Source organism: Chiloscyllium plagiosum, unplaced genomic scaffold, assembly GCF_037043375.1.
Source record: "Chiloscyllium plagiosum isolate Xiang-an unplaced genomic scaffold, Cpla_swu_hap1 HiC_scaffold_23, whole genome shotgun sequence".
NCBI lineage: Eukaryota > Metazoa > Chordata > Chondrichthyes > Orectolobiformes > Hemiscylliidae > Chiloscyllium > Chiloscyllium plagiosum.
In genome coordinates this window covers 44,205,751-44,233,346 of record NW_028270161.1, presented here as the reverse complement: position 1 = coordinate 44,233,346, position 27,596 = coordinate 44,205,751, and the positions used below count along the sequence as shown (strand labels likewise).

Genomic DNA, 27,596 nt, shown 5'->3' with positions numbered 1-27,596 from the left:
GGTATTTGAGACAGCTAATTTTAATCAGTTTATAAAGAATGCCAGTTAAGACAATGTTTGCTGTAGTTGCATTATTGTAGTTGTGACAAAATGAATCAAAATTCATCCCTTTAATTCAGGGAATCAGCCTCTGAGCACTTACTTCAGATCCCTCCAACAAACCAGAAGTTGCTGGGGAAACTCAGCAGGTCTGGCAGCATTTTTGAAGTGGAGGGACCAGTATTGGACTGGGGTGGACAAAGTTAGATGAGATTAGATACCCTACAGTATGGAAACAGGCCCTTTGGCCCAACAAATCCATACCGACCCTCCAAAGAGCAACCCACCCAGACCCATTCCCCCACCCTATATTTACCCTTGACTATGGGCAATTTAGCATGGCCAATTCACCTGGCCTGCATATCTTTGAATTGTGGGAAGAAATCAGAGCACCTGGAGGAAACCCATGCAGACACAGGGAGAATGTGCAAACTACACACACACACACACACACACACACACACACACACACACACACACACACACACACACACACACACACGAATTGAACCCGGGTCCCCCGGTGCTGTAAGGCAGCAGGACTAATCACTGAGCTTCCGTGCCACCCAAAAAACCTCGATTGTGGGTTTGTTAAATATAACACATTTACTGCATCCGCTGCACCCAATGTGGCCTCCTCTATATTGGGGAGACAGGCCGCCTTCTTGCGGAACGTTTCAGAGAACACCTCTGTGACACCCGGACCAACCAACCCAACCACCCCGTGGCTCAACACTTCAACTCCCCCTCCCACTCCACCAAGGACATGCAGGTCCTTGGACTCCTCCATCGCCAGACCATAGCAACACGACGGCTGGAGGAAGAGCGCCTCATCTTCCGCCTAGGAAACCTCCAACTACAAGGGATGAACTCAGATTTCTCCAGTTTCCTCATTTCCCCTCCCCTACCTTGTCTCAGTCCCAACCTTCGAACTCAGCACCTCCTTCCTAACCTGCAATCTTCTTCCTGACCTCTCCGCCCCCACCCCAGCCTATCACCCTTACCTTAACCTCCTTCCACCTATCGCATTTCCAACGCCCTTCCCCCAAGTCCCTCCTCCCTACCTTTTATCTTAGCCTGCTGGACACACTTTCCTCATTCCTGAAGAAGGGCTCATGCCCGAAATGTCGATTCTCCTGCTCCTTGGATGCTGCCTGACCTGCTGCGCTTTTCCAGCAACACATTTTCAGGTTTGTTAAATATATCAACATTACTTGAATGACACTAATCTTTTGCTATAAATTCTGTCTCTTATGGTCCTGCTCCACAACCACCTGAAGGAGCAGCACTTCGAAAGCTAGTGCTTCAAAATAAACCTGTTGGACTATAACATTGTGTTGTGTCATTTTTAACAGCATCTTTGAAGAGAAAGCAGAATCACATATCAGGTCCAATGACCCTTCTTCAGAACCCTGTTGCCTCCATCATCTGGAACAACTAAATGCTTTGGTCTGCTACAGGACTAAAACTTATCTCTTTCCCCTGGATGTGCTAAGTCATCTATCATTTACCTGTGCTCGAGTTCTGAAGGGCCGCTGGAACATGGACTCTGTTCTCACTTCACATATGAAGTCATACCTGCTGAGTTTCTCTAACAATTTCTGCTTCAGATTTCCAGCATTCACAGTTCTTATTTATGAACTGTGAAGTTAAAAATATGTACATCCTCACCAAGGTCAGATGCAAATAATTTACATTCTTAGGCCTCCTAAATTAAACATTCATCTATGCTCATTAAATGTTGTATTTGCAGAAAGAAAATCATAGAAGATAGGCAAAGCAACCTAGTAAAGTCTACTTCTTTCCTGCTTCATTTGCTAGAGTACAAGAAATAGGAAGCTTGGATAAGGATTCTGAGTTTGAGGGACTTCTACAACTGAATGGTATATTTAAATATACAAACGGTCTCCTCTTTACCCCAAGTACATAATTCTTACACTCATGATTACATAGCTATAAGATATTAAACATTCCTCAAACCACTTCTTGCTGCATCCCGAGATTTATGCATCTCTGTATGCATTGTCTCAAACTCTCCCTTCAGTGACACTGACTCACTTGATCTCTTGGCTTGTCCAAGATTGTTTTCAACTTTCTCATCCGGTACTCTTACAATTCATAATCATCACATATCCATCTTCTCCAACACTGTCTGCTGACTCCACACTTCTTACAATCTCTTTCCTGGTCATTTCAAGGTCTCTTGATATTAAAAAGGTCCAATTCTTTGCAAAAACCCTCAGATTCACACCACAGATTTTGGGACAACACTGAGCTCTTTGTGCACCACCTTAGGAATATCTCACTTCCCACCCAAGCAGATCCTTTTATTCCTCTTCAAAATTCTTCCAACACTCTGCCTCTATCCCTAACCTCTTCAGATTTTTTTCTTGATAAATATAGAGATGGCATTAGCCAAATTAATTTTTACGCAGAAGGTGGTACGTGTATAGAATGAGCTGCCAGAGGTGGTGGTGGAGGCTAGTATAACTCAACATTTAAAAGACATCTGGAGGGGTATACGAATCGGAAGGGTTTGGAGGGAAACAGGCTGGATGCTGGCCAGTGGGACTATATTAGGTTGGGATATACAAAGGTGAACTGACCCATCAGGCTTCACAATTGGTATGACTGGTGCTGCCCATTTCTTTAAGGCAAATTGCATCAGGCAGGCTTTGCAGAAACATGGAATTGCTTTCCAGTCAACATGCAAAGTGGCCTTGGCTCTTTTGATAGTCTCTGGACTTTCCTGAAAAGATTCCTGATATTTAATTGGGACTTCAATGGCTCAACATTTTTCAATTAGAAAATGGGTGCCTCAATCAAGTTGAATCTTTGTCAACCAATTAGCTTGGGCCTGAGCCTTGTCCTATCATCAGCTGCTTCTCATAACAAAACAAGAACTCTTTTGCAATCGCTAGTCTACATACTGGCAGTAACTAAAATGGCTTGTCGGCCCAGATCCTGAATAAAATTTTAACCATTTGGCTGAGGCTTAGCTTTGTTCTGGTGTTTTTGCTGTGGGATGACCGAGTCCCTCTCTTCAGGATATGTCCTGAGTGAGGTTACGTAATTGCCTTCACTCAAGTAATGTTCCCCAAGCTGTTGGACAGAGAAGGTTGTCCACTTCCATCAGAATAACCTGCAATTTATATGCTCCACTTGCCACATTTTCCACTGATAAAGCCAGTTGGACTTCAGCTAAGTAAGCACTTCTACTTGCTTATGTCATTAGCCTCATTCTAGTTTCTGTTGAAATAACTCCAAAGGCTGGCAACCTGTCACTAAGTTGTCACAAAGCTTTTTTCCTAAAAGCTGTTCCTTGGCTCAAGGAGACTCTGTCCTTGATTTTTTTTCAGAGGGGCAATAAACTGGGCCAGGCTCCAATCAGTCTGATTTGGTACAGAGATGAAAAGGATTTTAAGAAGCCTTTTGTTTATATGTAAACAGATGAGACTTCAGGCCAAAGTTTTAGATGCAAGAGGAGTGGTCAGCTCTTTAGCTGGGCTGAGCAGCTTTAGTTCAGTCTGCACCTGGGAAGTTCAAAAAGGAGCTGTGTGGAATCTCTTTTCTGCCCTTCAACTTCAACCTATAAGCATGTGTTCCATTTATACTGGCTTTTAAAGGGAGTTTGCTTATTCGGACTGTTGTGTATATTCAAAACAGCATAACTATGTGGGATTGGCTGATTTCTGTAGGGGCTCTTTATTCTGTTCTTGTGTTTCATCGTGTAATTTTGTAAAAAAATTTCTGTCTGTTTTAAAATCTAGTAGTCAACCTAGCTAACATAATCTGGGTAATTTCACTGTACACTTACTGAAACAAGTTACAAAGTTATGGTCTGGGGCTGCCTGCATAAGAATGTTCTAAGTGGTCTGGCCTAGTCCATAACAAAGTCACCCTTTATTTACCCATGTGTAAAGTCCTTGTCACTGATCCAGCTTCCTCAGAAATACTTCTCAGTGAGCAATCTCTGACACTCCTGTTATCAGTCAGCCAGGGCTCTCCGATTGGAGCTGTTAATCTGGTCCAAGCAGGGAACACATTCCTGACTGACCTCATAACAATCGTTATAACAAATTTCTCCAAACCTGAATCTTCACAACATACTGGATTCCTCCATTAGGATATAAAAATTAAGTTTCTAATCAAAGGTTGACACTCAGGAAAATATGTGCACTTGTCATATTACAAATGAAGAACTAAAATGGCTCCCAATTAGGGTTTTTTTGTTTCTTATTTTTTTCTCCTCAAGCTGTCAAGAGTATCAGCTCCAGAAGGAGGAAAGGGAGTCTCTTATGGTTGTTTTTAATCAATTTATTGGGATAGGTTATGATCAATCTCTGTGGCATATGGTACTTAAACCCAAACCTTTGGTTCTTTTGTAGACTGACTACCACTGCACTACACTAGCTTTTAGACCTTATATCAATGCTCTAGACCGAACTTCATCAGGTAGTAATACCATCTAGAAGTCTGAAACCTCAACTCTACTTCTCATTCAATAAAAGTTAGTTGACCTACTCAAGAATTCTAATTTTCTAACTGGTGTCAGAAGATTATTCAAAGACAGAGGATTGAAAGCGATAATTCTACTCTTTATTTGATGTACATTCTTTTCACAGCGTCTGAGACCCGGGTTCAATTCCCGCCTCAGGCGACTGACTGTGTGGAGTTTGCACGTTCTCCCCGTGTCTGTGTGGGTTTCCTCCGGGTGCTCCGGTTTCCTCCCACAGTCCAAAAGATGTGCAGGGTCAGGTGAATTGGCCATGCTAAATTGCCCGTAGTGTTAGGTAAGGGGTAAATGTAGGGGTATGGGTGGGTTTCGCTTCGGCGGGTCGGTGTGGACTTGTTGGGCCGAAGGGCCTGTTTCCACACTGTAATGTAATCTAATCTTGTACTGAGCAAAGCAAAGCAAAGAATTCATAATTTGACATGTGACCAAAGATACTCACTATTCCCATCAGTAACTGAGACTATACAAACTTAGCACAATCAGCCCAGGGATTTTTCACATTTGTAGAACTCAGCATAGACATTTTAGGCAGATTTTTAAAATATAATTTTAACTTCAGACTCATCACGCACATACATTGCTTACCCTTGCAATCTAGTTACTCTACAAAGCAATTTATGTTCAAGCCTCAGACAAAATTCAGACCCCACTTAACAACCTAATTTAACTCCCTAATCCATCACCAAAGAATAATCAGAAAATACATGGACTTTGTTTGCACTTCTGTAACTGTACAGCTGACATCAGGTTATCTGTTTTGAGCAAACAGTGTTCCAGCAATGTATTTAGCAACATACTATGTTGAAAAATGTTTTTCTAGAAACATTACAAATTTTACCTTCCTCAAGCACTCTGCTTTGTAAGTTTACCTCTCCCACCAACTTCACTTGAAAGGCTTACTTTATGCACATTTCTTCACATCCTACATAATTTATTATTCATTGAGGTCAACTCATTTGACCACGTACAACCAGCATCAATCTTAATCCAGCTTTGAGGAATAACAGCCCTTTGGTTTTAAAAACACAAAATCAGTACATCCAATATTTATTTTTCAGAAGTAATTTCACACCCCTCAAAAAGTCTAATAAAAAAGCTTTTAAAACTAGGCAAATATGTAGCCAGCCATTTTATCTCTTTACATAAATCACTGGCTAGTAATCAGTGTTCCATGGGAGTAGGAATTCTAGTGAGTTATAAACAGTCAAAATTGGAGAAGTGCTTGACAATCAATCAGTCTTATTACAATTTTCATATTAAACACAATTAAAAACTCTGGAAGCCTTCAGTCATGGGCCATGGCTCAGAGGTATACAAAAATGGCCTAAAAATTAAAGACATATTAGCTAGGTTTTGAATTGACCCATGGCCAAAAGTGGCATTTGTACCCTCAATTTATTTTAGTCTGTACTTCTTATAGCTCATTCAGTTATAAAATTTCAGAGTGTGTTTATTTTCACTTTGCCTTGAAACAGTAGATGAGCACCTGATGGTTTGAAAAGGAATAGGAAGAAAAACATTGAGGATACCATGAAGGAGATATCTGTACAATTAAAAACAGTCAGAAATTGAGATACTTCATGCAATGTTCCAAAATGCACCAAGTTATTAGACATAACTGTGGCCAACTTAGTGTGTTTAAGAGCACAGACTGCACCAAAATCAGAGATGGTTAATTTACGCCAATTCAGTTGTTGTTTTACAATGGTCTCCTTTATTTTGTGTTGCTTCACCTCATCTCTCCTATCAAACCATTTCACGCTCCGATACCCTTGCAATAAATATCACCCATCTTGTGCCAACTGTTTCCAGCAGCCTATGACCAATTGAAGTCCATCACCATGATTTTCACAATTGACGAGACCAAGTTTTGTGTCACCTGCAAATTCTGAAATTTTGTCCTGCACACTTTGATCCAGTTCATTCAGATCAGAGGTCCTAATATTGCTTCTCACAGAACTCAGTGATATGATTCCTCCAATTTGCAAACTAGCTGTTTTCTAATGCTGTTTTCTGTTACTCGAGCAACTTTATAGCTATGCTGTCTCTTTCACACATATTCCATGAGCTTCGCTGATAAGTCAGCTGTGTGACATTTTGTCAAACACCTTTTGGAAGTCTACGTATGCCACACATTACCCTGAAACACTTTATCCGTCACTACTTCAAAAGGCTCAAAACAACTTAGTTCAAATATAATTTAGGAGAAAGTGAGGACTGCAGATGCTGGAGATCAGAGCTTAAAAATGTGTTGCTGAAAAAGCGCAGCAGGTCAGGCAGCATCAAAGGAGCAGGAGAATCGTGTCTCAGGCATAAGCCCTTCTTCAGGAATGAGGAGGGTGTGCCAAGCAGGCTAAGATAAAAGGTAGGGAGGAGGGATTGGGGGAGGGGGCGTTGGGAAGACGATAAGTGGAAGAAGGTTAAGGTGAGGTGATAGGCCGGAAAGGGGTGGGGGCGGAGAGGTCAGGAAGAAGATTGCAGGCCAAGAAGGCAGTGCTGAGTTTGAGGGTTGGGACTGAGAAAAGGTGAGGGGAGGGGAGGGGAGGGGAAATGAGAAAGCTGGAGAAATCTGCATTCATCCCTTGTGGTTGGAGGGTTCCTAGGCGGAAGATGAGGCGCTCTTCCTCCAGGTGTCGTGTTGCCATGGTTTGGCGATGGAGGAGGCCAAAGACCTGCATGTCCTTGTGGGGGGGGGGGGGGGAAAGAGAGTCAAAGTGTTCAGCCACGGGACAGTTGGGTTGATTGGTGCGGGTGTCCCAGAGGTGTTCTCTGAAACGTTCCGCCAAGTAGGCAGCCCGTCTCGTCAATGTATAGGAGGCCACATCGGGAGCAGTGGATGCAGTAAATGGTGTGTGTGGAGGTGCAGGTGAATTTCTGATGGATATGGAAGGATCCCTTGAGGCCTTGGAGGGAAGTGAGGGGGGTGGTGTGGCCGCAAGTTTTGCATTTCTTGCGGTTGCACGGGAAGGTGCCGGGAGTGGAGGTTGGGTTGGAGGGTGTGGATCTGATGAGGGAACGTTTCAGAGAACACCTCTGGGACACCAACACCAACCAACCCACCGCCCCGTGGCTGAACACTTGAACTCCCTCTCCCACTCCACCAAGGACATGCAGGTCCTTGGCCTCCTCCATCGCCAGACCATGGCAACACAACGCCTGGAGGAAGAGCGCCTCATCTTCCGCCTAGGAACCCTCCAATCACAAGGGATGAATGCAGATTTCTCCAGCTTTCTCATTTCCCCTCCCCCCACCTTTTCTCAGTTCCAACCCTCAGACTCAGCACCGCCTTCTTGACCTGCAATCTTCTTCCCGACCTCTCCACCTCACCCCCTCTCCGGCCTATCACCCTCACCTTAACCTCCTTCCACCTATCATATTCCCAACGCCCCCTCCCCAAAGTCCCTCTTCCCTACCTTTTATCTTAGCCTGCTTGGCACACCCATTCCTGAAGAAGGGCTTATGCCCGAAACACGATTCTCCTGCTCCTGGGATGCTGCCCGATCTACTGCACTTTTCCAGCAACACATTTTCGGCTTAAAATGCTCAACTAAGAAATTTCAGGTCATAAACAAACAAATGCACTTTTCCAGCAACACATTTTTAAGTTCAAATATAATTTGCCTTTTTCTTAATGAATCCACAAATGTCCAAGTCACTCACTTTTGGCCCAGTCTATCATTTCGATAAGCTTTCCCACCAATGAGGCTTAATTGACTGGGTCTGTCACTGCTGATTCCATCGGATTGTGATGACATGATGACTTTAAGTGATGTATTTTGTCCTGGTTTTTTTCAATGAAGGTTGAGACAGAGGTGGCAAGCAGTCTGCCCAAAGCCAATAAATATATTGTGAGATCTTGGGGTTTTTTTTTTCAAAAGTTGGAACAATTGAAGCTGTCTAACTAGGTGAGGTCAAGCTCCTATACATTCAGATTTTTAGTTTTATTTTCTTCAGCTGCAGTTGAAATCTTGAAGCTGGATGTGGAAGTGCTTACTCCTCTGTCTGTTACATCTAAAAGTGGTGATTTTCTTCATGCTGTTAGAATTGCATGTGAAACAATCTATTTTACTCAATCTGCCTTTGTCAAGGGTGTGTTTATGGGGTATTACTACATTGGAACAGTTAATTAGTAATGGTTAGTACATAGTCAAGTATTACAACAGAGGTAGAATTGAGCCAATTCTTTTTCATTTTGTCTGTATTTTTACACTAAAGTTAAAACACAAGTATATTTTGTTTAAAGTCGATTAGTTTGCCCAGACGAATTGCATCTGGAATGCAACATCTTACACTTAGCATTAAAATAAAAAAGGTTGGGTTTAGACCATCTTTTTCTTTGAAGTAGTTTGGTCTGGTCCACTAAAAAAATTAACTCCTAACCATGTTGTCCATTAACAACGTTATGATCAAAAAGTGTATTATGTATTCAAGAATTTTACCAATGATTTCAGCATAGTTCAAAACACAAATGTTCTTAGTGGAAAAACTTTCAAGAGAATGAACAGATTATTTGCTTGAGATGAACAATAAATGGTTTTGGTTTTATGTATGATCCCAGATACAGCAATTCATATTTATTCGCATTCTTAAGGAGAGCTCCACCTTCTGAAATGTGTTCTTGACCATGGGTTTCAGATGGGTTCAGATCTTCAGACTGAAGGATAGTCACTGCAGCAGCGTACATTGGAGTTACATATCAGAACAAAAAGTCAGAGTCATACAGCATGGAAACCGATCGTTCAGTCCAACCAATCCATGCCGACCAAAATCCCAAACTAAACTCAACCCTCCTGCAGGGGCTTGGCCCATATCCCTCCAAACATTATTTATTTACATATTTAATTGTCTTTTAAACATTGTAACTGCCCCCACATTTCTCTGGAAGTTCATTCCATACATGAACCACCACAAAAAATAAAAATTGCTCCTCGTCTTTTTTTAAAAATCTTTCTCCTCTCACCCAAAAAATGTGCCCCCTAGTCTTGAGATCCCCCACCATAGGGAAAGACAGCTGCCAATCACCTTATCTATACCCCTCATTATTATATAAACCTTGACAAGGTCACCTCGCAATTTCCTAAGCTCCAGTGGAAAAATGTCCCAGATGATCCAGCCACTCCTAATAACTCAACCTTCCATCTTGGTAAATCTCTTCTGAATCCTCTTCATTTTAATGATATATTACTATATAATATTAACCTTCTTGTAGCATTAAATATCATAAATGGACTTAACTTCTCCAGCTTTTCCTTCAATTCTTGCTCTCAAGACCCGAATTGCTCAAAAGCTTATTTTCCTCCTTTCACTTATTGTTTATTTCAGCCGGTATCAACTCTATTCTAATTGTTTAGAAGTCAGTTTTTCAAAAGGATAAGTATCAATGACTTGCTGATTTAAAAAATTTTTTTCCACTTTACTGGCCACATTAACCATTTTATGCCTTGCTGTTTGTCAAGTAAGTGCATATAAAAACAACCGTTCATCAGTGCAATATTTCCTATACTTTGAACAAGTCTATGTTGAACTGGCTTCCAATATATTCTTGTGAAATTATATGGTATCCCAGCACCATGCTCTGTTTTGGGCAAGTCCTTATATAGCTGATGCCACAGAAGTTGTCTAGCAAGTTTAAATTTTCTGATAGGCAATTAGATGGCATCTGGAACCCTCCAAAAATGTCCCCAGTTTAGAATTACATACTTTTCATGAGGTAGGAGTTACTTAATTTACTTGCTACCTGAAAAAGTTAGAGATTAAAACTGCAAAAACTCCGAGATAATAGTTAAACTGATCCTGCACAAACCCCAGCTATCTACACACATCAAAATAAATCCACCATTCCCTGATCAGAAATCGCTCACTTGGACCCAACTGCCCATCAGCACTCTCCCCACTAACCTGTCCTTCTTCATCCTGACTTATCCGATGCCTATACCCACAAATCTGTCATTCTATCACCCTAACTTGTCTCGGCAACATTGTGTTATTCAGTGGTTTCCAATCAATGTTAAAATAAACAGAAACTAATTAGACTTAGAATTATTAACAGTGACATTAAATCTGCAATTTACATTAAATGCTTAGAAGAAACAGGAAAAAAAAGATAAACTAAATAGACCTAAACAATGCTACAAACAAGTTTAATTCCATTTACCTTTCAGTATAAATACTCATTCTGTCTTTTGCCACTGTCAGAGTTTGCATGTCATTTAGTGTCATAACTTTGTCTCCCTTCCCCATTCTACACGGTGTTCAGGCTGAGACAACAGGCTGCAACAGATGCATCCTGTACAGCCGTAAAGCACATGCAGAAGTTGGCACTTTTTATATCATTGCTGACAGCTTATCTACTTCAACTTTAATCAGAGGTTCTGAGCAATATTTTTTCTCTGGTACAAGTATCATTTAATTGCAAGCCTTTAAACACTTCTGAAAATACCAACACTCTTGATGTTATGCAACCTACCTCCAGCCATCTGTTTCAAGGTAGCTAAATGCTCCATCAATGACACTTGCAAAAAATTGTCCTCCAGTAATGAAAAGGGTATTGACAGTAACTAATCGTCCTCTGAGATGGGAAGGTGCAGCCTCTGCAATGTATACCGTCACAGTCATGGAAGCCAGTCCTAGGAAAGAAATAAACATGCAGAACTGAAGACTGCACAAGCAATGATCACTTTATTGTTCACTGAAGAGCTAAACTGACGTAATTTCAGGCAGAAATGATAGAAAGTCTTAAAGCACATATTACGTAAATCGGGCAGCAATTTCCTTGACCATCCGTGAGCAGTTACATATGGAAAATAAATCTGGTAAGGTGCTCTGTGTATCATATCACTTGATAAACTAGATGTACATTGAGTTATGTGATGATGTTGTGTTTTCTTCTAGACATGCATTATGCTTATCAGAAAAAGTCAGGGTTTCTCCATTTCAGCTTAAGTTTACTTTTAATAGCAAACAACCTTAACGTATAACCAACCAACATTTTGCAATTCAGCTCAACAAACTTTCTGATTGAGCAGATACATAATCAAGTTCCTTGTAAAGCAGTGCTCCCCAAATCTTTTACTGATATGGCCCATTTTAATGGGTCAGGCTTTTTATGAGCCCAGGATAAAATGGGGACTTAATACAAAAGGCGTCTGGAGAAGAGGGGCAGTAATCATTGAGCAGAATATTGTAGAGGTATGTATTTCAGCTGTAGCAGCAAGGGTTGAAGTTGAGTGTGACCTTTATTTCCACCCACTCTTCCTTAACCACTTATGCACCTCCACTCTCCAACATGCACATGGGGCAGATGAAGAAAAAGGCAGGTGAAATAACCACCTTTTAACATAGGTTGTCTCATGCAGGACTTGGCCTCATTCAGCAGTTGATTAGGTCATACCCTCAGTTTAAAAAAACAAACTTTTTAAGGAGTACTCTTCACTATCAGGAATCAGCCAGAACTTTATAGCTGCCATGGTTACCTCTGAGCTTACTGCTTCTGAATCCAGTTGCTTATGTATTATTACTGGCGAAACTATTCAAACTTAACTCTCACTCAAAAATTCAGGAGAGAGGAAGGAAAATTCAGAAGCACATTTACAACGATGTTTGAAGGTCTCCCACAGGAGTTGGAAAACTGAAGAGCATATCAAAATCCAAACAGCTACCTATAGAAAAACTTCCACCTCAAGCAAGGAAGTTGGGTACAAGATTTCAAAAATTCAATGAGAAACATGCAAATGAAAGCAGGTGAGTGACATATATTCAACTATAAATATTCTGTCCAGTTAAAAATTCTTTTAAAAAACTTGAAAACTTTCAAATGATGCATGACTCAGCACAGATACAGGACTTTAAATTTCATGTTTAAATAATACATGTTGGTAGACTATTCAGGAAAGGAAAGTCTGCCTATTCAACTAAATCAGAACACTTCAAGACTGAATGTTTTAAGAATATGCGTACACCTTAATTTTCTCTGTTCAGCAGACTTTAACAACTCATTAAGGGCAACATTTCTTGTCCATCTCTAATGGGCTTTGTGAAGATGGTGCTGAAAATTCTGCTTTAATTACTAAAATCTATGGGGAGATGGTGCTTCCACCAAGCTTTTTGGTAGAGACAGTTGTAGGAATTTGATCCGGCACCTGTGAAGGAACACCAACATGTGATGAAGTTATGATATCCTATGGCTTGGAGGAAAAAAGTTGATAGTGTTCCCAAGTGCCTTGTCCTTGGTGATGGTGCCAGGTTTGGGAAGTGCTGACAAAGAAAGATTGGTAACTCTGTAACATACCATGTAAATTGTTCAGTATTCCATATCTCTAATCTCTTACACATAAAGGCAGAAATTGCTGAAGAAACTTAGGATCCTTGAAAGATCACTGGACTCAATGTTAACTGTTTTCGCTCCACAGATTTTATTAGACCTGCTAAGATCCTTCAACAATTTGTTCTTGTTTCAGATCTTCAGCATCTGTAGTTCTTTGTATTACTCACATTTGCTTGCTCTTCTCTATTCAACATAAGTGTACCTAACATACCACACAGATTGGTTTAAAAAAAAAGTGCTATGACCTCTTATTTGAGGATAAGGCTATATTCAGAGTATCATACACACATTTTACTTCAGCCTGGAGTCATGGAATTATTTCAAATCCTGCACAGGCAGCGTTGATTGACTGCAACTGTTGGCGCATGTTAAGGCACTCTACATTTCTTCTTCCATATATCACATTAAATTTCAAAAAGCTTCAAGAAACTGTATCAAATAACTTTCAAAAATTAATGCACACATCTGTCTCCTTCATTAATCCAGACAAAGAACTCAAATAAGATTATCAAAGTTGTAAAGCAAAAGATGATATAAAACTTGAAGGCCTGCTGCTCTGAAATGAAAAGCAAAACTTAAGTAGAACATATTTTGCTTCAAAAAGGTATACCTAACATAACACTGCATCTTGTACCAACTGTAAATATATCCAGTACACAGGGATAACATTCATATAAAGAGTCGAACAAGAATAGATCTTTCTAGCCTCAAAAAAATGTGATTCTTCCGGTGACTAATTCCTTGAGTTAGCAACACATGTGCACCAATCATATTTTGCTCTCCAAGAATTGAAATATACAAAACTTCCTCGGTTATCCGAATGCCAATTATCCAAATTTCAGATTATCCGAACAAGATCAAGGTCCCGTAAAAACGTTATCCAAACAATCAGCTATCCAAACAAAATACTCACCGCCTGTCTCGTTCAGATAATCGAGGTTGTTCTGTAATTAAACTGTGGGGGAAGATGGTAATCTTCTGAAATTTCCATGTAACAATGTTTGTAACAGCACTACTGCAAGTAGTCTACTGAATCAAGACCACTGGCAAAAAGACATCCAACCAAACAAATCTGTGCAAAACAAATAAAAGATAGCTCTGATCCAGTAAGTCATCAAATAATAGGAACACGAGAGGCCATTTAACCTTTTCAATCACTCACTGAGATAATAATTCAGTGATCCAAATCCATAATGCCATTTTTATTCCGTGTCGCTCAAAGCTTTGCATTAAGAGAAATTGATAGTGTGGTGCTGGAAAAAGCACGGCAGTCAGACAGCATCCGAGGTGTAGGAGAATTGATGTTGAGCATAAGCCCTTCATCAGAAATTAGGTTTGTGGGCCAGGGGTAAGGTAGCTGAAGAGCTTCAGGGCAGAGGAGATGACCTGGGGGTGCAGTGAGAGAGACTCACTGAGCTCCTTGTAGGGAGAGGAGAAGAACTTCAAGGTAGGAATCCTTGGAAGACACTTCACATTAGGATTAAAATCAACTAGGAGAAACTGAACAGAATTAACAGAAATTTGTCAATCGTAGGTTTAAATTAACTATTGACCCAGCATCAAGCCTAGTTTGGGAAAGAGATTTTCAAACCTTTGCCACATTTGCTCAAAGTGCTTCCTAACTTCAGTCCTGAACGACATGGCCATTGCTTTAGGCTAAGACACCTTAACATTTCCCAAACAGCAGAAAGAGTTTTCAGCTTCCCTAACAGTTCATTTGTTTATTCTGCTACCATGAACGCATCAAGTGCCACACTCTGGATCAGTATTATTTTCACTTTGCTTGTCGAAGTCTTTAAATAAAAAGAGTCAGCAAACATTGCTTCGTTAATTACTTTGCCATCGGTCAATTATTTCTTGCGTTTTGCCAAAAGAAACAGCCTTCAGCTCACCAATTTTCTTTGTCCAAAGCATGTTGCTCAAGGGAACACGATCCTTGAATTTATGTACATTGTATGTGTTGTTCCAAATTCCACTTTTTAACTCATTGATATTTACTTTGGTGACAGACAAGGCAAACACTTTTCCCTTTCAGTTTTGAACAAAATTCATTTACCCATTCTATGTGGACATAATATACTGATATTCTTTTACATGGTCCAGGTTCATCACTTGTTATTGTTTCACCTGGCAGTTTGTGCAATTACTCTACTGCTGATCCCACTGCAGGTAGGCCTTTGGACATCTAGAATGTTATTCACTCCTTTCAAGCATGGGTGCACTGGAGGTCCCTGTTTCTGAAGCCCCTGGTTGCCTTATGTTGCTTGAATTCTGGAGTGGGGCATGAAAACTATGATTGCAATTTTTATTCATTCTGCACTGACCTATTACGTCGACTGAAAGTTGATAGAGCACAGATAGAAGAGTAGGATTAGCTGAGCTCTCTTGTAGAGTCTGCAAGAACATTATGGGCTGAATAGTGCCCTATGTTTCTTGTACTGTAAATGTGTTGGCTTCACACATCAGTTCCTAGTATATTTATAACTCATTTGTTTGCATTGTCACCACTTTACTCTGCAATGAGCATCCAACTAGATCAAACAGCCTGTGGTCAGTGGTGTGCCTCAAGGATCGGTGCTGGGTCCACTACTTTGTTATTTATATAAATGATTTGGACGTAAAAATAGTAGATATGGTTAATAAGTTTGCAGATTACACCAATTTCGGGAGGTGTAGTGGACAGTGAAGAAGATTACCTCAGATTACAGTAGGATCTTGATCAGTTGGCCAATAGGCTGAGGAGTGACAGATGGAGTTTAATTTAGAGAAGTATGAGATGCTGCATTTTGGGAAAACAAATCAGAGCAGGATTTATACAATTAATGGTAAGGTTCTAGGGAGTGTTGCTGAACAAAAAGACCTTGGAGTGCAGGTTCATAGTTCCTTGGAAGTGGAGTCGCAGGTATAGGATAGTGAAGGCAGCATTTGGTATGCTTTCCTTTGTTGATCGAAGTACTGAGTATAGGAGTTGGGAAGTCATATTGCGGCTGTTCAGGACATTGGTTCGGCCGCTTTTGGAATATTGGTCTCCCTCCTAATGGAAGGGTGTTGCGAAACTTGAAAGGGCTCAGAAAAGACTTAAGAATGTTGCTAGGGTTGAGGATTTGAGCTATTTTGGGAGAGGTTGAATAGGCTGGGGCTGTATTCCCTGGAGTGTCTGAGACGGAGGGGTGACCTTATAAAGGTTTATAAGCTCATGAGGGGCATGGATAGGATAAACAAATAAGATCTTTTCCCTGGAGTGGGGAAGTCCATAAATAGAGGGCATAGGTTCAGGAGAGAGAAAGATATAAAAGGGATCTAAGGCAACCTTTTCCACAGAGGGTGGTGCGTATATGGAATGAGCTGCCAAAGGAAGTAGTAGAGGCTGATACAATTGCAGCATTTAAAAGACATCTGGATAGGTATATAAATAATGAAGGGTTGAGAGGAATATGGTACAAGTGCTGGCAAATGGGACTAGATTAGGTTAGGATATCTGGTCGGCAAGGACGAGTTGGACAGAAGGGTCTGTTTGTGCGGTACATCTCTAAACTCTATGAAATACAATGAAACAAGTTGGCAAAGCCTATCGAGACTATGCACTTTTCTCTCTTTTCCAGAAGTTCGGCAGCAATCAATGTATATAACGAAAGGAAACCTGGGTGGGATCAACTGTCAGAGAGTCTGAAATCAATCAGATGATCACCATCTACATGTGCTAACCATGCTTCTAGATGGTAGTAGTTGCTGGATTTCTATCCTCTGACTTGCTCTTCTTGCCAGTATTTTTGTGGCTAGACTAATTCAGTTTCTGAGCAAAAAAGTGAGGACTGCAGATGCTGGAGATCACAGTCAAGATTAGAGTGGTGCTGGAAATGCACAGTGGGTCAGGCAGCAGCCGAGGAGCGGAAAATTCGATGCATTCATATCATTGGGTTTTAAAACATTTTGTGCATGTTTTGGCCAGTTGAGCTCAATTATCGGTGCTTTGTTGAGTTACGATATCTCTCCCCTCCTGTTATGCTTTTCTACCATGTTAACGTTTAATTAATATCTAATTTTTAAACAAAGACCAGTCCACTTTTATCCAACTCTGCCTTGATACCTTAATCCTTGCCCTTAATGTGTACGTTTCACGTTAGGTTTCAAACTAATATTTCTCTCCCTCAAACAGAAAGCAAGATGCTATCAAGTAACGAACACTCCTCACTACAGGATCCTTTACTATGTAATCAGCATTACCAGTTCATTTGGCATCAGATCTAAATATTTCCTGGTTAGTTTCACAACATACTGTTCAAAGAAACTTCCAGATGCACTCTGAATTTACCTTTAATTGGATTGATTTGTCTAATCTTCAAAATTTAGAGGAACCTTGATTAGCCGAATATCAATTATCCCATTTTGGATTATCTGGAGATGATTTCAAGGTCCCAATAGAAACATTACATCAAAGAGGTGTTACCAACACTGATCGTGGCTTTCGTTTACAATGATTAAAAGTGAATTTGGCTTACTGAAATGCTGCTGAGAAGATTCCTAGACATCGACGGGAGCCCAGGCATCATCTCCAAATGACTGATCTCCCGCCCTCTCTCTCCCCACACATTCCCTAGAGTTTTAGACAGAAGTGTACCCTAAACCCCTTTCCCTAGATAATCTCTCCAAAATTGCCCAGTACAGGGCAGAGTGGGATGTTGTCAAAAAGTTGTGTGCATGTGCATGCGTGCGCGCCATTTTAAGACTCACCCCCTTAGCAGCAGCAGTCTTGCTGTTGGTCTCCATTCCAGGGCTGGGACAGGCAGCGGGGGGGATTGCACGATGTGCTGCTGGCTAATCTCCTGAATGGGGAGCGACCATAACAAGTGCTCACTCTTAATCCCATTGAAGTGAAGCAGTGGCGGGGAAAGGCTACAGCGATGCTGCACACACAAGTGTGTCTCTGCTCAGAAACAAACCCTGAGACGGTGGGGGGGGGGGGGGGGGGGGGGGGGTAAGGTAGGCAGAGAGAGGAAAAAGGAAACTTCAGAAAACTCCAAGTCCTAGGAGAGAGGCATTGAATCAGTTATCCGAATAATTAATTATCTGAACGAAATACTGCCGCCCATCTCGTTCGGATAATGGAGTTTCCTCAGTACACAAGTTTATGATTTCTTCATTTATACTCCATTCTGCAGTACATCTGCAGTTAAGGAGCACATAGACAACTATCAGTGACTTTTTGAAAATCTTGCTATTGCTCATCTGTACCCAAATGGATTATGTCTTGATCTTGCAAGCCAAGATCATTTCTCACAGCATCCATTTCCTTCCTTTCCATCCTATAGAAATTAATGTCCCTCTGAATATTTAGTTTCTAGCCTTGGTTACTTTTCTATTTTCTCTGTAATAGCTATCCCATTTATTTCTATTTATGTCAATATATTATAAACCCTACTATCCAAAAGCAAAAAAAAGTCTTTACATTTTGTCATTTTTTAAAAACATGCTTCCCTACTTTGATCCTGTTTGCTTGTGAACTTTTAGATACATACTATATCCCACGTTACCCACTCTGGTTACCATGACCCAAATCACTGCTTTGCACCTCTCCTTTATCTTTAACATTCCAAATTCTCCCTTGCATGACTTCTCTCTCCTACCAATATTAGTTACAGCAATTGGTTTAACCTTTCTTGAAGATGGACAGATGTATGACATCAGAGATCTGCTGACATGTTTACGTCCTTTCAGATGGAGGTATGCATTCATGTCAAGAGTGCATCTGCTCCATATTTTAATATTTTGGTGGGGATTCCATACTTGCCTATAGCCTTATTGGTTTTCAACCATCAAATAACCTTCTCAACCTCCTGTTGGGTTGGGTTGGGTTGTGCACACATGGTGGCTGGCATCATACTGTGCGAGATGTTAAGGGCATTCACAACATCACAACAACTTGAATTCATCCTTGAAATGCTCCTTCCTATTAGCACAAACCATCTCCCTCTCCTCCATGTGCCATTCTCTGCTCTCAGCTGAGATCTTTGGGCCATAGATTATGTTGGAGAATCCACAAACACCCTGACAGTCCCAAGTGTTACTTGGTGCATTTTTTTCCCCCCATCAGTCACCAATTCCTTTAGGTTATGAGTTTTTCTTTTGCTGGAATTCAGCATTCATTTTCCTGCATACCTGCTTCTTTTCAAAGTTTTAACTGGTGCTTCCAGCTTAGGAACACTTTATCCTACATATTAACATCTCCTGGTTATCGTCCAACCAACTAGTTCTGAAGTTTCACGATTGAGAAATGTTTCTCAATCATGAATCTCCTTGCAGCTGCTCTTCATGATTAATCTAAGAGCTGACCAGATACCTTCAACATTGTGGTTCCAGTTCATAGATCTACTCATCCAACTGGGCAACATTCATTCATTGCAGAGCCCTTAGGTCTGTTAATGTGGCATTGGCTGCTGCAGCATTTTTTCTCCGGCAGCCTGTCTCGGCTAGGTTCATGTAAACAGACCAAATTAAGCAACAGTTCAGTTCAGCTCTTGTCATGGCACAAATGATGCAGACATCTTCTTGATCCCTCTCTCAGGTAATGATATTACCAAGGAGCTCAAAGGCTCCTATGACACTTGCTGTAGAAACAATGTCTAGAGCCAAAGTATTGCCATGAAAACTTCCATTATCATCACTGGAGTGAGTGTATTTGAGATCACTTAAACACACAATAGGTACAATGGTTTATATTACATTAATTAAGAACTTCGGTTCTCGTGGTAGAGGTAAATGGATTTCTTGTTTTTAGTTCTGTGAAGGTGATTTTTATTTTAAGAAAGGTCAGTATTGGATCAAAACACTGTTTCCAAAAAATACATGCCTTAAGCTGAATGGCGGGACAACACACAGTCCCTACATACTTCTCCACACCCGCACATTACTTCTTGCTTGTGGCTCAGTATTGAAGCAGAATGAGATTTTCCACATGCTGACCTAACAGGATGGTCAAAGAATCATTGCTGCCAGAGCAGGCTGAATGGTTCACAAAATGGTGAATCAGATTACTCCATGCTGAAGCCACTTTCTAATGCCATGTTTCAAGCTTTGGGCTTTAACCCTGCAGTTTGCCTACTCAAAAATATAATTCAAAGTTCTACATAAATGAAGTTATGGAGAAGAAATTACCGGTTTACCCATAAATGAATTACGGACCCAGTCAACAGGGATCAAAAACACTACCAGACAAATTAGCACTTCATTATTCATCCTTCCCTACACAAAAATAAAAATTGATCCCACATTTATCTTCCATTTTGTGCCATAATTTGTTATGGGCTCTTTAGTAATGGGAGAGAGAGGAAGGAGAAAGATGGGAAGGAAAGATTGAGGGTTTCTAAGATAGGTGAGAATTTAGGTTTTGTTCAAGTAAGTTACTTCAAATAATTTTAAATTCCAAACTGTATCTTGGTGCAAAATGCAAATATTCAACTGTAAATTTTCTTTTACTAGTTTAATTCTTGCTAATATTTGCTTATTGATATAAAATCTGTTTCCTCTTGAGTTCTCCATTATAACGGACATAAAGTAAATGCTCTGGGCTCTGATAATATGCTAGCAGTGTTCACATAGTATTGGGAAAAATACATTGGTAATCAAGTCCAACTGCTCCATGGGATATATCTAAAGCGTGAATTTTTCATTTAAATCAGCAAAGTGGTCAATTTATTTCTCCCTATTATTGCTACCTATAGCAAGAGATTTTTAACCGGCTTTCTTCAATGAACTCAAAAAAAAAGCTTGTTTATTTATAAACAAAAGTGGTATCAACCAAGCCAAAATGAAAATTAAAACAATATTGTCTTAAAACTAAACACAGACATGACAACTATACAGTAAATGTTTATTTTTATAAAAGAAAAATGGATAAACATCCTAGTGGGCCTTTGTGCAAGTGTCACAGATTCCCAGAAGATTATTTATGTGAGCAGGCATGCACAAAAAATGGTAAATCTACTTCAGCATAGCAATTGTTCAAATCCTTCCCTTTTCTTTCATATTCTTTTAAAAAGTATTATTAATTCCCAAAAGTATTCAGGGCACATGGTCCAGTACCAGTACACACTCCTAGTGAAGCTACATCAGGTATTGTTGTTCTAATGTAGACATTTGTCCAGGTATGTCCTCCCCAAAAAAAACAGGGAAAATCCAATCCACCTAATTATCACCTCAGTCTACATGTGAACACCTGCAAGGTGATGATATCGTACCATTAAACAGCGCCTTCACTGCAATAACTTGCTCAACAATGCTCTGACGTTCTGCCAGGATGAGGGAGTTTGAGATCTCCTTACAGCATTGGTTCAAACATGTACCAAAGTAGTGAACTCCAGAGGTGAGCTGACAGTGATTGCTCTTGACATCAAAGCAGCATCTGACCAAGCAAAGTATCAAGGAGCCTGAGCAAAATTGAAATAAATGGAAACCAAGAGGTGTAATTACACACATTTGGGAGTTTCCTTCAAATGCATTACAGTTGCTGGAAGCCAATTATTTCAGTCCAAAGACTGACTGCACAAGTTTCTCTGGATAGTTTCCAAGGCACAGTCACCTTCAGTTGCTGCATCAACTTTCATTGGTCTACCTGGAAAATGTGTCTGGTGCTGTGGATAATGAGGAGGGAGGAAGTAAACAAGCAAGTGCTGGAAAAGTTGATCTATTTTGCTTCCAATCTCCACTCCGTTCTCACCTTCACTTGTTCCATCTAACTCCTACCTTCCCTTCAATATCCATTTCCATTTTAGGGTTAGGCTGGCCATTAATATCCTCACTGTCCAAGGCCTCAGACACATCTTCCAGGTTTCCATGCACTTCAATCTAGTTTACTGTATTCACTAGTAACAATGTGGTCTCCTCTATATTGCCAAGACAAAGCACAGACTTCTGAATGATGTGCTGAACACCTATATTCTATCTGCAAAAATGATCCTGCCATTTCAACATACTGTTCCCTGGCCAACATCTCTGTATCAAGCTTGCTGCACTGCTCCAGTGAAGCTCAGCACAAGCTGGGTGAACATCTCATTTTCCACTTGGGAACCCTCAGCCTTCTGGACTCCAGTATTGCGTTCAATACTGGAACGCAATTATGGACTGAGCACTTAATTAGTTGAACTTCATTTTTCATGTGATAAACTATCTAATTGAAATGTGATAGCTACAGGATAAAACCAAATTTGTTTTTAAAGTTTTGAGACCAAACAAAAATGGATTAAAAAGAAACCTGCTGAGCACTCTTCCTCATCTGGAACCAATTCTCTGAAGTAGCTTCAAGTCAATTTTAAAGTGTGGAAACCAGAACTACGTGTCGTACTCCATTTGTGGTCCAGCCAAAGCTTTACAAAAGCTGAGCAGTTATTTTCTACTTTTGTATCCAATACATGCATCAATATGAAACAAATTTGCCTTTTTTCAGGCTCAAGCAGGAACTTTAGCAGAACCATTGTAAGCCAACAGAAAAAATCTTGCTTTTCTGGGAGAGCGCAAAAAGACTGAAAAACTAAGAAACGTAAAAAATATCTAACATAGAAGAGCTAGGACTATCTGATCAACTACCAACTTGACAAACAACAACTGCTTTACAGACAACACCACATCATCATTGTTAAAATCAAAGGAACCAACAGACAACCTAACCTACCCTCGAGACCTGGACTCAATCTTGAGAAGTTTTCCTTGCCTATTCCCCCCACCCAAACAGTCAAAAAAAGTGTATGGTTTGACACATATACTGTTTTTTGATGAATAAGTGTCTGCATAATTGAGATTTAAAGGGATATAGTTTAAGTCATGTTGTTTGTTTAAGATATATATTCCTTTTTCTCTGCACATTTACAATAAATAAATATTTTCCTGTTAGATACAAAACCAGAATTGTTTCTGTCCAGAATAGCAGTCAGGCAAATTAACCACAGTAGTGGTTTAAATTAGTATTTATACATTTTAGATAGCTGTGGAACAGTGAGGCTTGATTATCAGAGCACCAGTTAAGTTCTAACATCAAAGATTACAAAACCATTATGAATCACATGTTGGTTATCCTGAATATATCTGTTAATTTCTCTACTACATCCTGTATATCTTTTCACTCCATCTACTTTCTATTGATATTTTGTATTTCTATTTCTACTGATATTTTGTCACCATCTCTTTCCTTAGTATGCATCAACTCAAGTACTTGTCATTTATTCTAGCTTTGGTCTGCACTCATCAAGATGCATTACTTTCATTGTCTATAATAGGAACCATATAATCTCTTACTAGCTGCATATTATTTATGACATTATTTATCAGAAGATTTTTGGGTTGACTTGATTAATTTACATTTCAATTTTATTAACTGTTATTCTATTTTACCTGATTGGTGCTTGATGAATTTAGCTGACATGTATCATACACATTTGTTTGGTTGCATCATATTCTTATTCCCTCTCTCTCTCTCTCTCTCTCTCCTCAGAGTGGCTGAAGATAAAATATTTTACTGCCCAAATAATATTATCAGAAATGCTCTGGCTAAAAATAGATGGAGAATAGAACCAAATAAGAATAGTTAAATTGGATAGAGGGGAGGTGGCAGAGCAAAATGCATTATTAACAAGGCCAAAGGCGGCAGAAAAAACGAAAAGGATGGAAAGCACCCTCTGGTCACATTCACAGAACTGCATTTATACTCTTAGTTAAACAAATGAAGATGACATTTAATTTATAAAGTTATTATATCAAAGGAGGCCATTCAACCAGTCAATTCATTGCTACCTTTGCTGTGACAAAGTCAATCCAATGCTCTACTCTATCCTCACTGACCTACACATTTATTTTTCTTACATGGCTGTCTAATTTGCAGATTTAGAAACCAGTTTCTACAAAAGAGTGCTGTAAAATGCAGACAGAGTGCAAGCAAATAGTTAATTGCATAAAGGTTAGAAAACACTTCTCAAACAACTGAACAATCCTTATGAGTGAGTAGTTTTAATTGACACATACCTGAAAGAAGCACTTGACATTCAAACTATGGGTCCCTGAAGTTTTCCACCCACGAGAAGGTTTCCTTAATCTCGTGTCTGAGTTAATTTTAGATTAAGTGATCTTAGTCACATAATTACCAGGATGTAAGGAAGATTATAATTTCTAATAGTAATGACGTCATGGAATTGAACAATTCTTACACAGACTAGGTAATCAACTCATGTTTTTTGTAAACTTTTTAATGCAGTCATAGATTATTATTTGTCTCATTTCTGTTCCTAGTGTTCTGTTAAAACCATTAATTAAGATCCTCTAAAGCCTCTGCTATATCCAATTTCTAGTTTGATGTTTAGAATGACAATGAGCATGAACATAATCAATATTTAACGGAATCAGTAATCTTCTTTCATCAGTATGTACGCTGCTTAAACAGTAATTTTATATGTACACTTATATATTTCATATACAAGTCAACTAACTGTTCATAAGATTTTTATAGGCATTACCATATCTCTCAAAATCCTCAAAATCACCTAAACATTGAAAGCTTTAAATCTAATGAACTAGTTTTGAGATACAATCATATTATACACAGTAAGGTCCCATGAAAGATAAGTGAACAGATGTTTTATAATTTATTTTGATTTTATCAAAGATACAAGTGGTTGTCATGAACTGAGAGAACATCCTACACCTCTTCACATAATGCCACCACTTAACCTAGTTTAAAAATTTATGTCAAACCTTCTAAAATACCCTTAGTCAACAGAGACTTTCTATTCAACTTAAACTCCAACTAACTCAAAAATGATAGTTCTACCAGCTAAGGGAAACTGCCAGTCTTTTATAAATGGAATTACAATTATCAGTAGTTTCAATACCATAAAAGCTTAAAAAAAGGGAAACGTGAATCAATGTTGTTAAATTCATAAGCCAAACTAACATTTATAATCCTGAGACTACTTCAGGAAGCAACATTTGCAGTAATTTCCTGCTAACTGAAATCAAAAATATCAACATTAAAAAAAAACAGATGTTCATAAAGTGAACATTTGACAACAATGAAACTTGAACAGCATTAATACTAAATTCCTAATTTGAGCACAAGGATATCAAGCAGGGACAAAATGTCTTCAAATCAGAATGAGAAACCTGAATGGGAATAATTGCCAAATCACTGTCACGGAATCACATTTCCAGAAATCCTTTACAGGAGCAGGGTGCTGACCTGAAGCCTCATCTGCAAGACAAACATGGCCAGGTGATATCGTTCTGGTGGCAACTTTTAAAACACTTAGAAAAGACCAATGCATGCATTACTATCCCTTTCTGTGAGCATACCTAGAAATATCTAGAAAAAGCATTGAAAAAAATTCATTGTTGTAAAACACAACAGTCATATCAATTTAAAGTATGTCACATGCACATTATAAAGCTATAAGGCAGCAGTGCAATATCATCATCCCATCTGATCAGGATTGCCAACATTAGGAAAATTTGGTTGCGGCAACTATTGTTCAAGTTGAATACAAAGTCTTGGTTGACTAAGTATATTTTAGAAGACATTATTAGAGTTGTGAATTGTTGTTTAATATTCACTTTTAGAGTTAAAAATTAAATTTATATTTAAACAGTGGAATTTGCGAGTTCTCTGTCACTTATATTTTAAGATTGCAAGGCGAGTGTGCTTTTTTGGGTATTTGGTTTAATTAACAGAAGGGTTCACCACTGCGTCGTAACAGTAATACGAAGGTTGAAAGTTGTCTAGCTGAGCCTTAATTTCAAGGCAGAAGATTGGAGGTGATAAGGAAACAAAATTTCAAGTGGGGATGAAAGGCAATGACATTTGTCTTCATCATTTACTCACTCAGCAATTCCCACCCCGGGAGACAGAGGAAGCAAAGCACTGTACTCTCTTCTAACCACATCAATGTTTTTGTGTTACTTTGGCATATGTTGACAAACTGGAGTTCCTGATGAGCAGTTTGGCGTTAGTTCATATTGAGGATTCATCCACAGCACTTAATACAAAGGAAATTCAGCTCATCCAAAAACAAATGTCAGAGAAGCAGTCTGACAACTCAGACAGTGAAGGTGTTAAGAAAATTACTGTCAATAAAATGTGAAGCCGCAAAACACACAGCAGGCCAAGCAACATCAGAACAGTTGACATTTTGGGCAGGACCCTTCATCAGGAATAGCAAAGTAGACCTGGGTGTAATCAGTGTGTTAAAAAATAACCTAGTCCAAAAACCTTCTAGTAAATGCTGGATGATGCCAAACAGCATCATGCAAATGAAAACAGGAAATATGGAAATAAAACACATATGTAGGATTGAACAGGTACAAAGAAGCTAAATGAAAGCACTATGCAGAAATATGAAGGACTTAAGGATCTTGGGGGCTTTGCTGTTGAAAAATAGCCAAGCACCTGTAAGATAAACACTAGACAAATGAGTTGAATGGTAAGAATTCATAAGAAACAGTAATAACAAACTGACAAGATAACCATGCTATGATTATTTTTGACTATATAATATATCACTCAACAATTAGAGAATATAGCACTGAATATATACTTTGCTTAAAATAGTCACTGTCTGTAATAATGAAGTAAATTTCTTTGTGCATTACATATTCTATGATACAGTACAGGAATTATACTAACAATATCCACAAGCAATTATAAAAAGTGCAGTCTCGTATTTACATTCTCATGAATCCACATTTTAATAACAATATTTGATAATTATTAATTTAGGATTCTAATATTTTTATTCACTTGTGAAACAGGTGTCTTGTTGGCTGATCAACATTTATTGCCCATCCATTGTTGCCTTTGAGGGGGTAGTGGTGAGCTGCCTTCCTGAACCACTGCAGTCCGTGTGCTGTAGGCTGACCCACAATGTCAGTAGGCAGGAATTCCAGGATTTCTAAGCTAAGATGGTGACTTGGCTTGGAGGGAAACTTGCAAATGGTGATTTTCCCATGTATTAGCTTTCTTGTTCTTCTGGATGCAAGTGAAGGGTACTGTCTAAGGATCTTGTTGAATTTCTGCAGTGCATCTTGTAAGTGGCTACTAAACATTTTTGGAGAGGGAGTGGACACTTTGAATATGGTGCAGATGACAGCAAAATTACAGGTGTAATGGACAGTGAAGAAGCTTAGCCTCAGAGTACAACGGGATCCGATCAGGTTGGCTAATGGGCCGAGAAGTGCAAGATTGGAGTTTAATTCAGATAAATGCACAGTGCTGCATTTTGGAAAGTCAAATCAGAGCAGAACTTGTACACTTAATGGTGAAGTCCTGGGCGTGTTGCTGAACAAAAAGACCTTGGAGTGCAGGTTCATAGTTCTTAAAAGTGGAGTCGCAGGTAGATAGAATAGTGAAGAAAGCGTTTGGTATGCTTTCCTTTATTGGTCAGAATATAGAGTACAGGCATTGAGGGGTCATGTTGCAGCTATAGAGGACATTTGTGATATTGTGGGGAATATTTAACAATGCATGATGGGAATTATTGGCCAACGCTCAAGTTCTAGATCTGGAAGTTAAAAAAGGATTATGACAAATGGATGACAGCCTTTTTTTTTAGGGCTGGTTAATTTTTGCAGGCAAACATTACAACTTATACTAAAGACCTTATTCCTCTCCGAATGCTCCCCTTAAATTTCAGTTGTCTGACGGCGATGAAATCATTTTATGCCCTCTGAGATGCCTTGGCTGCAGCC

General features: G+C 39.4%; 1 protein-coding gene across 6 annotated transcripts in view; it reads right to left on the bottom strand.

Annotated features, from left to right (window-relative positions):
• Positions 1-27,596, bottom strand: part of LOC122561657 (proton myo-inositol cotransporter-like) — a 151,147-nt gene that overhangs the window by 111,937 nt on the left and 11,614 nt on the right. For 5 of the 6 annotated variants that reach the window (XR_015761160.1, XM_043713609.2, XM_043713608.2 and 2 more), the window contains exon 2: positions 11,022-11,181. The exons of the other annotated variant lie outside the window; for it this stretch is intronic. Coding sequence is in view for 4 of the 5 variants with exons in the window: in XM_043713609.2 (XP_043569544.2) it covers positions 11,022-11,181 (160 nt within the window). In the remaining variant the exon portion in view is untranslated. The remainder of the gene's footprint in view (positions 1-11,021; positions 11,182-27,596) is intronic. 6 annotated transcript variants of the gene reach the window in all.